Genomic DNA, 17,059 nt, shown 5'->3' with positions numbered 1-17,059 from the left:
ACAGAAATACAATTTCTACATCATAGACGAACCAATATACATGGACTATAATTCACAAGCTTAAGACTCAATTCTTCCATTCCAACCAACTTTTTCTATATTCCATGCTAAAAGACCTATTAACTTATCATCCTAAATGTTCTGACAACAAAAAACAGAAAATATATTTTAAAGTCTTCCTAATGCTTTGCTTGGAAACTGAAAAAACAGATTGAGAGATGGATATTTATTCAAATTCTTCTTACTTGATTAGTGTAGAAAATGAGGAAAGAAACTATCACAGAGAAATTGAAATTGACAAGATAGACAACTCAAAGAGATCCATTTTTGCTTCCTCGTTTTTCCACCCAAACCGAACAAAGTAAAGAAATCCCATCACCTATTCTTTTTTAATCTCCTCCCACAATCCCTTTTTTTTTTTTTAAAAAAAAAGATTCCTTTCCTTGGATTCCATGCAAAAAGTTACTAAGCTTGTAATGTAAAATCAGGATAGGATGTGCCCACTTCACACCTCAAAATAAAAACTGTTTGATCACCTTCCCCAGCCGACAACCACCAGTTCAGAATTTAATGTCAATGATTCTAAGATGAGTCATCTAAGCTCCAAATATCCATATCCTCTGGCCATGCCAGAATATAAGCTTCTTAGACTCGTGCGAATATAGTTTAACAGGCTTAACCTACGCTTCCTAAAACACCTATTAAAAAGGCCTAGCCTCCGTACTATAGATGTGCTTGTCATGAAACATTCCTATCGCATTCCTAAAACTTTTCCTTCTAAAGACCGTAGTAGTACCTCCCATCCATTTAGTTCTCTCCAAAGAAGATCTTATTGCAAATTATTAGAGGATTTCTGTTGCCGGTCAACAATTAACCTAAGGTGCCCAACATGGCAACATAGACAATCAACAAATTCCAAACAGAAGTTGCATCGCTCTATGTAAAAATTTAAGGCCAGAAACTGGATTTCACCATGAATTAAAGGTGGCAAAAGGGTAGGGCAGTTATAGGATGATCCAAGTGGTTGCTCAACTTAGCAATGGAATGTTTGTGAATATCACACATATGTTTCCCTCACAGCCAGATATGATTGCAGTATTCATCTTTGCGATGCATCCAAGAAATCCCCAAATCAAGAAGTTATAGGCAACTTGATAGATTTATCAGAGGATTGCAAATGCACTAAGTACTGATCAAAGATTAAGCATGAAATAGAAGTTCCCAAATTTGATGGTCAGTTGCATTAATGTGATACTTTTCCGTTACACATTTCCTCCACCCTCCACATTACCATCCGTGGTAACTGGTCCGTTTTATTTTCCAACACATCAGACCATATTTACATGTTCGTCCTAGTTTATCTGTGAAGGATTAAACTTCACAATTTCAACATCTATCTAGTCACTTAAGAGTTATAATTCAATTTTCACCAATCTTTCCCTTTCCTTCATCAAAGGAAATCTGGCAATTCCTAAACCTGGACATAGTAGGATATGGGTTTACCCTATTTCCAAAAATTACTCTGCAAATGTTGAGGTCCTGTTATTGGGGTTAATTGATTCCATGAAAGTGTAAATCCTGGTTTTATTTCTAGCTATCACAGATTCTATTTGTTACTACCTCGTGGCACTTTCAAGGTGCCTTGAATAGGATTACTTGATAAAAGATGATAGATGCTTGCTAAATGAATACTGGTTTACTCAATAGCTCATTGATACTGGAGGACGTAAAGAGGATCAATATGTCCAACTACCATTGAACAAATCAAGAAATCGAATCCGGAAAGTAAATGCCATGACAAGAACTCCTACTTCGCTCCTCAATGAAAACACCCAAGAGTAAATGCCTGTCTAGGAGCTAAACAAATAGACTTCCCCTCAAAATACACAGTAACAATTTTTTGAAGAAAATAGAAAAGAAAAGAAGGTATTTGGATAATATTTGGTTGAAGTAATTATGTTTGGACAAAAATTAAAGTTTTGTGAATGAAAAACATTATTCACTTGAAAAGCCCCTCAAACGAGTTTTTAACTTCAATTCGCTATTTCAACTTGAAGTTGAAAGAAGGGCCGTAATTATGAAACAAATATTGATTTGTACATAATATTTCAAGTTGAAGCTGAATGTCCAAACAGGGCTCTTTAGCCCCATTTTTTTATTATTAACTACAATCAGACAGCTTTTCTCAGGAATCTATCCAAATAACAATAATGTTTATACTCGGGGGGGCGATTTGAAATTTTGTTTATTGTTGGGACAAATAGACTTGCCCTCAAATAAACTGAATCACCAAAGAGAATAGATACCAAAGGATCGTTAGGTCAACTTTGTCGTCTTGACCAAAGAAAGTATTTTAAAAAGTTTCCTCTCCTTTAGAGCAGTCCTTTGAGAGAATTGTAATATTTGAAACAGAAGTACTTGAGACAATCCTCTAGATAAAAGGCCTAATATTTACTTTGGCTAAAGGTCCTTTTTTTTACAGCTTTATCATGATCCTACTACCACTGTCCACATTGTCAAAGAGAACCCTTCCTATACATTATCATACTAATTTTATGGAGAAATGCTTGACACTGAATCCTTGTAACCCCTCCGCATAACAATGAAATCTTTGGAATCACTTTTTCATGATTCTTCTATACGTTCTCATTTAGAATTAACGAATTCACAGGGAAATATCCAAGCATGAAATGCAGAAGTAGCATACAAATGAGTAATCCAGCTATCATAAGGAAGAGCCACCCTTACTAGAATTCATAACTGTACCTACTGCTTACAACCCTACTAATCACAATTATACTATTCTTATCACTGCATCTATAAAACTCAAGGAAACAAACAATAAACTGGTCTTTTTCTCTAAACTGTTCTTTATTGTGGACTCAGAAATTCAGTCTAAGCTTCATACCTGAATGGATGTAAGTATAGCTGCAACATCATATATTGGACTCCACTGGTTTTGCAGGATATCCAAACATATACTTCCATCTGCATAAACTGGAGGAAAAAGAAAACGGAAAAGCAAGTTCCAAAATTCCATCTTAGAATTCATTTGTCAATTCTCTAATGAATGGAAAACCAAAACTACACCTCCCACTTACTATTTGGATGAAACATGCGAGAAACAAATCGTACTGTTGGTGGCTTGTTGGGATAATCCTCACTGAATTGAAGCGTCAATTTAAACGTGCCTGATGTTCTCAAATAGTATTGTGAAAGACCAAAGTAGTAAATATATGTCAGAAAGAAGATATCAACACATAATTCACTCAGGAACAGGTGCAGGATGTACGTTTTTTTCTTCTTCTGTGGAGCAAATAGCAAATGTGCCAAAAGAAATAGAGTTTGACATGCAAGGAACCTATTGCATAATAGTATAGAAGATTACAGTGCACTTCTACTGACTAACTTGCTTTCGAATTAAACAATAGAATGATGACAGACAAATAGGTAGGAAATCACAACGGCATGCCCAGAAAAGCTAGGATTGGAATATCAAAGAAGGAAATCCTTGCCATCGTAGCACTTGAGAATAAGATCATAAATACCTAGTGCAACAGGTACATCCACCGCTGAATGATTAAGAAAAACTTACAACTGCACTTGTTTCTTTTCATCCTCTTTTCCTTTAAATTCCTATTTATACTAACGGGGTGGAGTGGACAGAGGGGGCATGAGATATAAATGACAGGAAAAACAGGCTTAGAAAACTGAAACATCATACTTGGCATAGACAACCACACATAAAGGTAGACCAGACAATTAGCTAGCTGACATCATATGCCAAACTACAATCTTTAAGGCCAGTGTTTAAGCGCAAGGAAAACTCACCTCCATCCCAAGGAGTATCATCAGGACTGCATTTCACACCCAGAAAAACAATTAAGCAACAAAACAGAAATTAGTTTAGTTATATCTGGAAAAACATGCCAAATAGATGTACCAACAGACAAGTATAACTAAATTCAAAGCACGTATGTCATGAACTTCAATTACAAGACTCACCCAAATATAACGGCGTTCCACAGCATAATGTTATTGTCTTGAGGAGCACCACTAATACCAGCAGGAGGATCCTGTTGTAACCTCTTGAAATCCCTCATCAGTCTCTTCCTTGCAGGAGTTGACATTTTAACTACCTACACATTACCATGATAGAATATTAAAATTAACACAACCAAGCAGTTAACACGAAACATCACTTTTTTCTTTTGTTGAGAATTAGGTGCCTCACTTAAAAGTAAAACACCAAGCAAACGAACAACATTAATGAGTACTGCCTCTGCCTTCTTAATGAAATCGATCCTATATTAGTCAGCTGAAAATCCAGCATGCTACGCTGTGAAAGCTGCAATTGTGGTGCTTAAAATTTCAGCTCTTTACTAAATGGACTAATTATGACAATATTCACTACGACAGAAAGGTTTTCTATCTGATTGTTACCCAAAAAACACACAAAAATATTCTTCAAAAAATCAACAAGTACTAATTCTTCAGCTAAATTCATCGTTATCATGTGATGCAACTTATCACAATAAATACAAGCAAAAGGAAAGTGAAATTGAAATGCTTTTTGCCAAGATTAAACTAAAAATTGGCCAAACTACTGCATACTTAATTAAATCGATCTTTTATTCGTCCGCTCGATTTGCCAAGATTGAGCTCAAAATCCAAGCAGTTGATACGAAGCATCACTTTTTTCTTTTGTTGATAAAAGAAGAGGCGCCTCACTCGAACTAAAACACCAAGCAAAAGAACAACATTTATGAGTATTCCCCGCCTGCTTAACTTCTCAATCGTATAATAACCAGCTCAATTTTCCTAGATTGAGCTCAAAATCCAGCAAACTACGTTACGAAAACTGAAATCACGGTGCTCGAGATTTCAGCTCTTAACTAAAATTATGACAAAATTCACTAAGAAAGTAAACGCTTTTCTCGGATTGTCCCAATAAAACCAAAAAAAAATCCTCCCAAAAAGTAACAAATACTAGTAATTCTTCAGCTAAATTCATCCTTATCACGCGAAGCAGCTTGTCACAACGACTACGAGCAGAAAGAGGATGAAATTCAAATGCTTTTTCCTCGAGAAACCATAGGCCTTTTCCTCAAATTCATAAGATCCACTTATAACTTCACACACACAAAAAAAAGAAATAGATGTTCCGGCACATAACATACGAATATATAATCATGGTGTGCAGACCAACTTGCGCACCTCTAACTAAATCCATGTATAGTTAACACCTCACACTAGCAATAGATATCAGATACCTAATTCTTAACCTCACACTAACAACAGATATCAGATGCCTAATTCTTAATATCAAGGGTAAGACAGATGAGAAGACACCTAGTGTTTAAGATACGAAGAAATTCAATTCATAGACTCACCTAACAGGGAAAAGAGAGGGCGTTGAAATCCTGCTCTGCTGCCTGCCTCTGAAATTGGCGAATCGAAGAGCGCAAGAGAGAATAATGAAGTAATGATAGTGGGTCGTGGTATTATTATTGATTGATGAAGAGAAAAGAAGGAAACAAAAAGTGGTCCCTACTGGGGAATCACAATTTCGCAATTGGTTTGCATTTCCATTTGCCTTTACATACCCTCGACGTAACCCACCCCCCTACCCCGGTCACCAATGCAACTTGCGTTACGCGTTTGTGTTTATCCCTTTGTTATTATTGGTCATGATCCATAAGGCATCTCCTTTCCACCTACCAATAGACAATACTACTTGCCAAAATAGAAACACCAAATTGACGAAAGTTTATTTATTTTCTCAAGAGAGGTCCCTGATGAATTCCACAATGTGCACTTTAGGTACTTTATTTCTACTCCCTTCGTCCTATTTTATTTGTCTCAAATTATTCTCATTTTACTTATCATTTTTTATGGGACAAGTTTTTTTTCATGTTTTACCGTTTGCATTAATTACTTTTTCTACAAATTAAATTATAAACATCATTTAAGAAAAAAAATTACCATTTTAGAATTGGTTATGTTTGAAATAGCGACAAATATTTTTCTAGTTCTACTCTGTTTGTTTGCTTCTTTTTGCAAGCGGGTTAATAACAACCTGCATTAATGATGGATGAACAGACTCAACGTATTTTGTATGTGATGTATAGTATTGATTGCGTGATACGCGACCCGGAGGTTTGAAGTCAGCTTCTAAAGGCTAAAAATATTCAGTCAGAATTAACGCAGAGCACTTGAACTACAAATTTAATGATGTAAGTCACATGACATATATGGAAGTGAGGGTTGATTCACGTACAAGTTATCTTCAAGAGAGGAATTTTCAAGTAGATATCTTGGATCAATAATTCAAATAATAGGGAAATTAATTAACGATGATGTTACATATCTCGATAATCCGACAAATCGTACACGCTTCCATAAGTCTTCTTTTAGTATTATTTTAATCATATGGAAAGCCACCGATTTGAGAAAGGGAGAAAGCGATGTTATAACTTAATACTCCCTCCGTTTATTTACTTGACACCTTTTAATTTGTCATATTTTTTTTTTAAAAGAGAGATTTTTGAATGTGGTCTAAAACAAACTTTTCATATTTGTGTGACTAGAAATCATCTTATTAAGAATAGAAGAAGAATTTTAAAATTAACTAACTTTGATTGACAATTTGAATCTCTTTACAAAGAAAAAATAGTTTTTTTTAAAAAAAATAATAGAAAGATTGACATTTAAAAAAAATGGACAAAAAAAGTGCGTTACATCAATCCGATCAAAGAAAATTATAGTAAACAGATACGCTATAGTCAATCGATCTATCAATCAGGGATCTTAATTCTTACAATGTAAATGCTAATCAGCAAAGCGAAGTGTCAATAATTTAATGAAAACTAAAATATCTACAGTTTGGACTTCATATCTCCAAATCACTAAAAAGGAAAAAAATACAACCTGACTAATGATGCCGCTACCAGTTTCTTACTTGTACAAGCAAAAAATCTAACTAAAGAAAATAATTAAAATGAATCAGAGTGTGTAATCTTTGTGACATTTAGTCTTGGAGGCTGTAAATTGCACTGAACTGGTCGATTCCCTCATAAACAATGACTTTTCAGGCTGTGTATTGTTTGGAGAACATTTAATTGGACTTGTAGCGGTTGATGGGAAGCTGCAAAGCACTGGAAATGGTTCGTTAACCTTTAAATCCTTGCCAGATTTCTCATCAATATGACGATTTGCTCCACGCGAGCCAATGATAGATGTGAGAGCAACAGCCAATGCAGATTGAAACTTTGGGTCGGATGTTATGGCTTTTGTTGCAGCTGAAATTGTGTCTTGTTGTAATAAAGTTTGTGTAGGCGCCGCGCTAATAGTGTTTTGTAGGTAAGATTGGGAAGGAATTTCTTGGTTCTTTTTATTATAGGCTTGGTTATTTGCATTGCTCCAGGACATAGGAAGAACAGGATTAGATTCAAAGGAACTGAAGTTGAGAATATTTGTCGAAGAATTATTATTATATCGCGGCATTCTGTGATTGTTGGGAAATGAGGAAGTGGACGAGTTTGATGTTAAATCAAGAGTGATTGTAGGGTGTTGAGAATGCAATGAAGATGAAATAGATGAATTTGGAAGGTAAAATGGGTTTGGTTTTGAGGTATTGGAGAGATAGTAGTTGAGCGCGTTGGAAATGGCAGAGGTTGAGGTACTAGTAGAGCCTGATTCGGAGGTGGATGAACCGGACAATAGCATGGAAGCGGCAGCTGAAGTGGTGAAAGCCATTGATGTGGCTGAAAGAGGAAGTGGATGGTTATGTGTTCCTTCATATGTGATGATCAAGATTGACATGTCCTGAATGCATCTTTGAACCTGAAAAATAAGATTTTTAATTACTTTATTTTCAAAAAATGACTTCCATCATATCAAACAATTAAACGATTAGTATATAGTTACCTGTTTTCTAACTGGGCAAGATGGTGCTACTGTGCAACGATAGTAAGCTCTAGGACATGGGTTCCCCTTTGCAATTTTTTGTCCGTATTTTCTCCATTGGCATCCATCGTTCATCTGATGAGAAATTTTTTTTTTTTTGAAAAAAACTCATTACTAACACAAAAATCATGCATAGTATATACTTCATGAAATAATATTTTCATCATAAATTCTTACCGTTGGGGTATCACATCTAATTCTGACAGAAACCTTAGCTCTTTTAGTAGGGTTTTGTTGCACCACATCATCTTCTTCATCCCTGATCGTCTTGAGACCTTTGTGAGCTGGCCATGTTTCGGTTCCTTTTTCATCCTTAACTTCACCTAAGCTATTCTCCGGGCTGAGATTTGAAGGTGAAGATTTTGTAGGCGCATTCGCAGACGATTGAAACTTGCAATCCAATCCTAGGGTTAGGTTATCTTCTTCCTCTACATTCTCTTTTTTGTTCAAGATTTTGGATAACTCTATTTTTGTGTCGCTTGAAGTTCTTCCTAGGCTAAGGGACACAAGTTCAGCTTCATCATGTTTAACGTTGTTGGATTTTTCGACACCTCTTTGAGAAATTTCGTGGAATTGCATTTGAAGGTTCTGATAATCCTTCATAACTCGATCTAAATGCTTCTTCAGCCTTTGATTTTCTTCCATTACCTCTTCCATATCGGCTTTGGCTGATTCGAGCTGATCATCCTACAAAATCAGAATAAAAATCCAAAAAAAGAGGAAAAGAAAAAACTTCAGATGAATATTTTTTGATACACGAAATGAGAAATTTGATTATATAAAAAGAGATATCGTGTATGCTGAAGCATTGCAGAAGATCGTGAGTTAACTGACATATTATCACACATAGAAGCAAATAGAGAAGAATAAAATAACATAAGAATTTAATGAGGTTCGTTCAAGCCTAAATCTCAAGACACAAGTAGAGAGAGTTTTCTATTGAAAATGAGAGCGTGCGATTGTATGCTGGTTAATGATCAAATATCATTCCCAAAAATGAAGAATAAGGATCTAACGTGTTCTTTTTGTGATCATTAGTCTTACCCAAGAACACATATTGCAAGAAGAAGATAGCATAATGATGAAATTGAACTTTTGAGAGTTATTATGTCGTGTGTATTACTAGAAAAGAATTACTAGTAGATATAATATATAACCAAAACTGGGTATCCAAAAGTCAAAGACAGGTCGGTTCTGTTGAGTAAAGGAAGTCATATATTGCCCTACTTCAATTGCTTTGGTCAAAGGTTTTGAAATAAAGACTGAAAATTAATTTTTTGACAACTCTGCCGGTTACTATGACTTTAATTTTCCTGCCATAACATGTGAGAAATAAATTGGTTGACTTACCCTACATGTCTGAATGAGCTACTAGCCTCCAATCACCGTAGAGGTTTCACATTTTCATCAACTCAGACTATTTCTTGTTTCATTTTTCTACGTAAGTTCTCATGGCTATCATATACATAATACATATGATTATGAACGTGCCTTGATTGGGAAGGCATCGATATTTAAGTTCCATTAGTTTTTACGTACAACAATCTTAATCTTAATATACAATAACAATTGACAAGTTCATAATCAAAATATATATTACTGTTATAGATATTTAATGCATGTATTTGAGCAAAATCTACTGATTATGTGAACCCATATATTTTATTCTAGATCCGTCTCTCTTTTTGAATTACTCCATATGAAGATTTAATTTGCTGTAATTATAAATTTTATGTAATGAGATCTTCTTGTTGATATAACCTCCTAAATTTCCTGAATTCCTTCCTCAAATCTATTTATAATGTAACCAACAATTGTTATAAAATGTACTTTCTCGTTCATTTTTTACTTGTGCATTATACTAAAATTAAAATAACTTCTCTTACTTATCCAATTAAACATATATCGAGAGAAAGACAATGATTCTTTTTTATTTTATCCTTAGCATTAACCAATGAACATTTCAATCATTTCTCCGTCAAGTAAAAACTTACAATATACACCAATTCATTTATTTTTCCGATCCTAGATGCATGTGTGAAGTCTAATTTAAATAAGTAAAAGTAAACAGAGGGAGTAGTTAAATTACTCATAGAAACTAACCATGCATGAATAAAATACAATATCAAGAACAAATATAAAGTAACTCAAGAAATTAAAATGGACTAGATTGAGGGAGATATATATTATACCTCCTTGTCACTGGTGAGATAATCCTTTTGAAGCTGAGATGACTTCGACTTATGGTCCTCATGGAGTTCTCTTTTCTTGCTAAACTGAAAAATAAATATCATCTCATGAGATCTAATATGAATTGTAATTGCTCTAGTTTAATTTCCATATCTTATGTAGTTCGTGTTTGGATTATTTAGACACAATGGACCATGCAAAGATTTTTCTGATCATATGGACTTCATTATCTTGGTTTCTGTTAATATTTGCTCGAATACTTCAGCTGCATAAATATATTCATTGTGTCGTCGTTACATCATTGAAATTAATAAACACATGATTGAAAAAAACATATATCTAGAGGATTGAATTAGAGTTGATGGAGCTGAAGAGGAAAATGAATCAATTTTTCAGATGATGACCATTTAACTACTTATTATCTCAACAAGTCACTTTTTTCGTTGAGGAAAATTAGAATCAAGAAGAAAGGTGATTTTTTAATATTATCTGAGAAATCAACGCAAGAAAGAGTTTACCTTAAGAACTTTAGTATCTTCAACAAAACCTTTATCATCAGCGTTGATCTTCTCCACTTTGAATACATGTCCATGAATATTTGATTTTTTGAAAGAAGCCTCCATGTTCACAGACCTTAAACTATCTCTTCTCTCCTTTGTCTTCTACCTTTAGATATATCTGAAAAGCAATTTATGGTGTCCTTTATAAGGATGGGCCAGCAGTATTTGACTTGTCCAAATTAATTAAATTCAAATTCATTGGCTACCAGCACCACTTACAAAACAAAAAAATGTCAATGGCCCAGTTGCACACAACTTAGGAATATACTCATATTTAATTAGGTTGTCTTTTTCTAACATAGAAAAAAAAGTAATTCGGTGCCTTAAAACTTCCCATATTCACAGAGTTCGGAAAAGAATCGAACCATAAATATTTGTTGTATGTAATCTTATCTTGCATTTTCGCAAGAGGTTGTTCCAAGAACCTATGACCTTCAGGTCACCTGACAACAACTTTATCCGTTACTCTAAGACTCTCTTTGTTTTTTTAAATAAAGAAAAGACCAATTTTTTTATTTTCTTTTTCAAAAAATAAATATGCTAAAAGAAGAAATCTTCAACGTTTAGTTCTTTTACATAACATGACAGAAGAGGTTTTTCCTCCGTAAGGGTCGGGTCGCCAAACCGTGTGTGTGCTAGCTAGTTGCAATAGCAAATGCTAATAATATTGTATTCTTAAAAGGGAAGTCACATGGCCACACAGATTGATGGTCAAACAGGTTATTTTAGCCATTAAATAGGACTTTGTGTTTCACAAGTTAAAAACGTTATTGTACCTTTGGCTTTTGGTCAATTGACAGTAATCCATGAGTCCACTTTTGGATCTTCCTCGAGCTATCGTAGAAAACTCCTCATTTTTAAAATTTGTATAACATAGTAATGTGTTAACGTGTATGCATACTATAATAGATTATATATGCATCCTTACAGTATTGTATAAATTGCTTAACATTATATATACCATCTGGAAGGAGAAACATATTAAATCCGAAAATTGACATTAAGGACAATGGAAATCCAATAAATAGAAGAAGGGCATGTTTAAATCATTTTTAATACGTTAGGACATTTTTGACCCTTTTTTCCTTTAATTTTAACAAAATATATAAATGAATAAATTGAATCCAAGACGTCTCCTGCAATAAGATTCAACTAAGCCACCAACAGGATATCATTTCTATGTGCTAAAAAAACTGATAAATGAGGATTAGTATTTGTTGATTAAAGTGATTTGTAGTTTTTCCCTCGATAATATTGAAAATATCTTCGTAGGCGCCATTAATGATAAGCCATGAGGAAAGTTGATCTAAAGGGAGGATATTTAATTTCTACGATCAAACGTAACCTAGCTAGATATCTAGTTAGAAAAAAGTCACTCTTATATTTTTGTTTTGTTATATTAAATGAATATAAAGTTTGTTTTACTTTCAATCAGCTTAAAGGGGTCGTTTGGTTCATGAGATAATAAAAGATGCAATATTGTAAAATTAATATTAAGTTTGAAACAAAATTTATATTTTGTTTTGTTGATGGTATGAATTTATCCCAATATCTTGGTATAAATTTATATCTTTAACCAAACAAAATACTCTTTTTGTTCTTTTCTACTTATCACATTTTGATCCGTGAGAATCAATTTGAGTAATTTTTGAAGCTAAATTAAATTGAATTAATTTAATACTTCAAATTTAGATATATTTTCAAAATCATACGAAAAATGCTATAAGTTACAATCCGATCATATTAATAAGATGAAAAAAAACATCTTAAAAGATTGGTCAAAGTCCATGCAGTTTGATTCTTAAAAAACAAAATGTGACAAGTAAAAATGAAGGAAGAGAGTATAAATTTAATTTGAAACTTATTCCCAGACATTCCATATTTTATAATCTCATCCAACTTGATATTATTTACCCACCTCCATGCTCATAAGATAAATTAATCCAAAAATTATAACGGAATTAAAATTCTTGAACAAGTTAATCCGCCAATCAAATGAGCCCTCATAATAGGACAAAATATCTTATTTAAGCTCTTGAAGAATTAATTAATTAAGGACGAACATTAAGATATCCTCAAGCGCTAGATGATATCCCTATATTTTCTTTTAGCCATATATAGAAGCAAGATTTGATGTAGCCTGTGTAATTAATTATGCATGCAAGTCTGACTTAAAGTAATTTATATATTAATTAACTTGCTTAATTCAGACGTGCACGTTGACAATCTAATACTTTAAAGGTGTGGTTTGGTAGAATGTATAAGAATAATGCAAAATATGGTATATTAGTAATGCTTGTATTAGTAATGTTTGTATTAGTTATACTTGCATTAGTTATGATTGTATTTTTCTTATTCATTGTTTGATTCGATGTATTAAAAAAAAAAATGAATTACATAATTTCTAAATTTTTTTATTTTTTTTTACATAATACCCTCAGTATATATGTTGGAAAGGATGCAGAAATTTTTTTGAGGGGTAATAGGGTCTTTACATTACTAATGCCGTGAATTTTGAGGTATTAGTAATACACACCTCAATACATAATAGAGTGTATAACTAATACTTGCATTAGTTATACATAGAGTAAAAAGTATACAAAACAAGGTATTACTAATACACATTAAACTAATGCATGCATTAACATTTCAATACACACTACCAAACGACCCCTTAGTGCACACTCTAACTAGGTTGATGATCATTTTATTAATACTTCTCAGACATTATAATATGCAAAAAAGTGGTCAAATTAATCAACTTGTAATTATCCAATATAATGACAAGAAAGAATCTTGAGTTGATCACCAACTACAAAAAAAAAAATAAAAAAATTGGAAGAATTAGCTACAAACAATTTCTATCGCTAAACAGTAAAGATTTATCGCTAATGTTATTTAATGTGGGATTAGTGATGAATTATTTAAAAAATACATTTGATACGAATAATTTAACGGTAATTTTTTTAATATAAAATGTCAACTGAGCTGTGTGAGAAGGACGTGTAGAAGTCTAGCTGCTGCTGCTACCTAGCTCTTTATTATCAGTTTTAATTTTACAACCAATTTATGCCTTTTTAAGTTGATGTCACATGAATATGTGCTTCATTTCAACGTCTATCTCAAATTCAACAGGGAACAGTACCACTTGTTAAGAGTGGCAAAATCCGCTCATAAAATTATATGACCATTCGTCTAAATATTTTTTAGAAAGAAAAGTTTTATTTGATATATTATATATTTAGTCATAATAAAAGAAAAAAAAAAATCGTCGGATACTTAAATAAATTGTAAAATAAATAAATAAAGAATCTAAAACGTGATATATGATCCGATCTTTAATCTATTATTTCGACGAATTATTACTTTTGGTTTAGTTATTACTCTATTCATCTTAACCCACACAAATTAATCAACTCAATTTGTCCATTTGACACCCCCTACACTTTGCTGACGGAAGATTTGAACATATGGTGTATTGACCTTGGCATTGTTTTAATTTTCCAGCTGATTGAGTGACTTTTCTTGTTTTTAGACCATGAAAAATTTATTATAAAGTCTTCATTAACCACCCTATCTACCATGTCCTATCCTCAAATAGATCTTGAGGAGATTAAGCTCTATTCATTATTAAAAATAAATAAAAATTAACGACGATCCAATTTTAGAGATAAATCGCAAAATTAAACAACAATAACATACTCAGTATATTCCCACCAAGTGGAGTCTGGAGAGGGTAAGTGTACGCAGTCCATACCACTACCTCAGACGTGAGATAGAGAGGCTATTTTCGATAGACCGTCGGCTTAAAATAAAACAATCTATACAAGGAATAGTAAAAGGACAACATACAATATAAATCAATGCATCCAATAATACCATATACAAGATACATCAAGTAATGCAACAAAAGATTCAACCTCCTAAACTCATACTAACCTTCTAGTACCCTAATCCGCCTCCTCCACAACTTCCTATCTAGGCTTATGTCCTCGGTAAGTTGGAGCTGCTTCTTGCCATATCTAATTAATTACCTCCCTCTAATTTTTCTTTGGTTTACCTCTACCTCGCTTGAATCCATCCCTAGCCAACCTCTCACACCTCCGCACTGGGGCATTCGTGCCCCTCCTCATCACATGACCGAACCATCTCAACCTCACTTCCCTCTTGGCTTCCACCGAAGCCACTCTCACCTTATCTAGAATAACTTCATTTCTATTCTATCTTTCCTAGGAACCCACACATCCACTGAAACATTCTCATAAACCATAAAACTCAAAACCCTAATACTCAATGCTGATATGTAAATTGTAAAGACAGATCAATAATGGTGTTGGACAATAAAATTCTCGAGTGCGAAAAATAAATAATTCAAGACAAGAAAATATTGCAACAATCGACTCTATTGATTTCAATAAGTGAGTGTTACAATCTCTATAAATCCTCTGATTCGTCTTTTCAAATATAAATTCAAGGGCTTAAAGCTTAGTCTTGAATTTGAATTTGATTTTATGGACTTGAGGGACTTGATCTTGACTTGTGCTTGAATTCAAGAGCTTTTGAGCTTGTTCTTGAATATTGCGGTCTTGATCTTAAACTTTGATGAACTTGATTTGAATATTTGAGCTTTTTAGAGAAATTACGTCGTTTGATCCACGAGCTTTCTCTTGCTACTTGTTAGAATTCTGGGGGTCTGGGGTCTTCTTTCTGAATTATGAGCCCCTATTTATAGTTGTAGGAAAGGAAGAGTCATGATGAATATGGACTTCCTTTGACCAATCAGATTTAAGTGATGTGACACCTTTTATGGGCTTTTATTTCATGGGCTTGCTGCATCAGTTTGACATGTGGTACGGTCCTATTGGCCCCTTCACTTGACTTGGCATGCCATGTCATTTGACACGTGGCGCTTATTTGGGCCTCTAGAATATGATAATAACTTGGGCTTAGTAAAGTGGGTTCATCATTTGTAGCCCAAATTAATGAACCAACCCAATAAATATTGGGCCTTATTTAAATTCATACTTATTTGGACTTAAATAATTAATTCAATTATATTAATCCGCAATATTTATTTGGGACTAATATATTTTGAATTTAATATAATCCGAATTTTGTACGGATTTAAATTTAATAAAATTGCATCGCTCACAAATGCCCCCTACTTCAAGACTTGTCGAGACATTTATTATTTTGAAGACTAGCCTTGAAGTATGATTATGTAAGCATGTTTCCTTCGTGCTTCAACGATCCTCATACCTATGAATACCTCATTCAAAAAAATTTAAAGCCGAACCATATTGATATTGCCTCTCAAAACTCTCTCATTTTTTTCATGAATTTCTACACTTAAGATCCATTGGTGAGGCATGATATCCAATTTCAAACAGATTTTGGAAGACTTTTTCATCACCTTACTTAATCAGGAATAAAAATCTTCCAATTTGAACTTAAATTGGAGAAACAAAGAACCTCTAATTTGAATTTGTATAGGAGAAGGAAATAATCTCCAATTTGAATTTGGTGATGGAAGTTATTCCAATCTGAATTTATATTGGAGAAGAAAACAATCTCCAATTTGAATTTGGAGATGAAAACTATTCCAATCTGAATTTATATTGGAGAAGGAAACAATCTCCAATTTGAATTTGGAGATGAAAATTATTCCAATCTGAATTTATATTGGAGAAGGAAACATACATCCTACAACTCTATAAAAGGAATTAGTTTCTCTACTTTTTCAATATCAATTTTGGGGTTTCCAAGTCATCAATAATATTGAGGTAATTTCTTTTGTTCCCACTTTTTTCTTATTTTCGTCACTTTTTTTCAGCACAGCATGTTAGTGGTAGAAAATTCATATCTCATTGTAGGAATATTGAAATCATGATCCGTTTGATGTTCCAGAAACTAGACTTCAATATCTAAAACATATTCAAAATTCAGAATTAAAATCATTCAATATAATTCTTGATAATTTTTTGAAGTTAACCCTAAATTTTATCATGCTGAAAATTTCAGATCTGCGCATCTTTACTAAAACTTTCATATCTTAAAGTAGGAAGTATGAAATTACAAGCCACTCGATTCTTGTAAAACTAGACACAAATATCTATAACATATCCAAAATTCATAATTTAATACAATCGAGATATTTTCAGGTGTTATCTCGAAATCAACATTGAGTTTTGATGCATCAACAATTTCAGATTTATGCGACATCACCAAAAAAAATATATCTCAATGTGAGAGTACCAAAATTATGATCCACTTGATTCTATAGATGACAGAAACATGCATGTATAACATATCAAAAATTTGAATTTTAACACCATTTTTAT

General features: G+C 33.1%; 2 protein-coding genes across 4 annotated transcripts in view; both read right to left on the bottom strand.

The window, feature by feature from the left end:
* LOC107862509 (ubiquitin-conjugating enzyme E2 2) overlaps nt 1-5,864 on the bottom strand; it is a 9,462-nt gene extending 3,598 nt beyond the window's left edge. The window contains exons 1-5 of one of the 2 annotated variants that reach the window (XM_016708111.2): nt 5,394-5,864; nt 4,006-4,139; nt 3,832-3,857; nt 3,102-3,191; nt 2,909-2,997 (exon numbers count right to left, since the gene is read on the bottom strand). In XM_016708111.2, coding sequence (XP_016563597.1) covers nt 2,909-2,997; nt 3,102-3,191; nt 3,832-3,857; nt 4,006-4,130 — 330 coding nt within the window. In that variant the 5' untranslated portion in view covers nt 4,131-4,139; nt 5,394-5,864. The other variant, XM_047409773.1, reaches the window with a different exon arrangement.
* An 897-nt stretch (nt 5,865-6,761) lies between these two features.
* LOC107862508 (WRKY transcription factor 72A-like) lies at nt 6,762-10,840 on the bottom strand. Of its 2 annotated transcripts, XM_047409771.1 has the most exons (5): nt 10,677-10,840; nt 10,161-10,244; nt 8,146-8,655; nt 7,930-8,043; nt 6,762-7,845 (listed from the first exon to the last, which is right to left on the bottom strand). In XM_047409771.1, the coding sequence occupies exons 1-5, from the start codon at nt 10,779-10,781 to the stop codon at nt 7,006-7,008; spliced, it is 1,653 nt and encodes a 550-aa protein (XP_047265727.1). In that variant the 5' UTR covers nt 10,782-10,840; the 3' UTR covers nt 6,762-7,005. The 2 variants fall into 2 exon arrangements, with proteins under 2 accessions (XP_047265727.1, XP_047265728.1); XM_047409772.1 differs by lacking the exons at nt 10,161-10,244; nt 10,677-10,840 and adding an exon at nt 9,013-10,129.
* Between the last annotated feature and the right edge of the window lie 6,219 nt (nt 10,841-17,059).

This window comes from Capsicum annuum, chromosome 3 (assembly GCF_002878395.1).
Source record: "Capsicum annuum cultivar UCD-10X-F1 chromosome 3, UCD10Xv1.1, whole genome shotgun sequence".
NCBI classification, from domain to species: Eukaryota; Viridiplantae; Streptophyta; class Magnoliopsida; order Solanales; family Solanaceae; genus Capsicum; species Capsicum annuum.
Note: the sequence above shows the minus strand (reverse complement) of the source record. Positions and strands in the feature narration are given on the sequence as shown.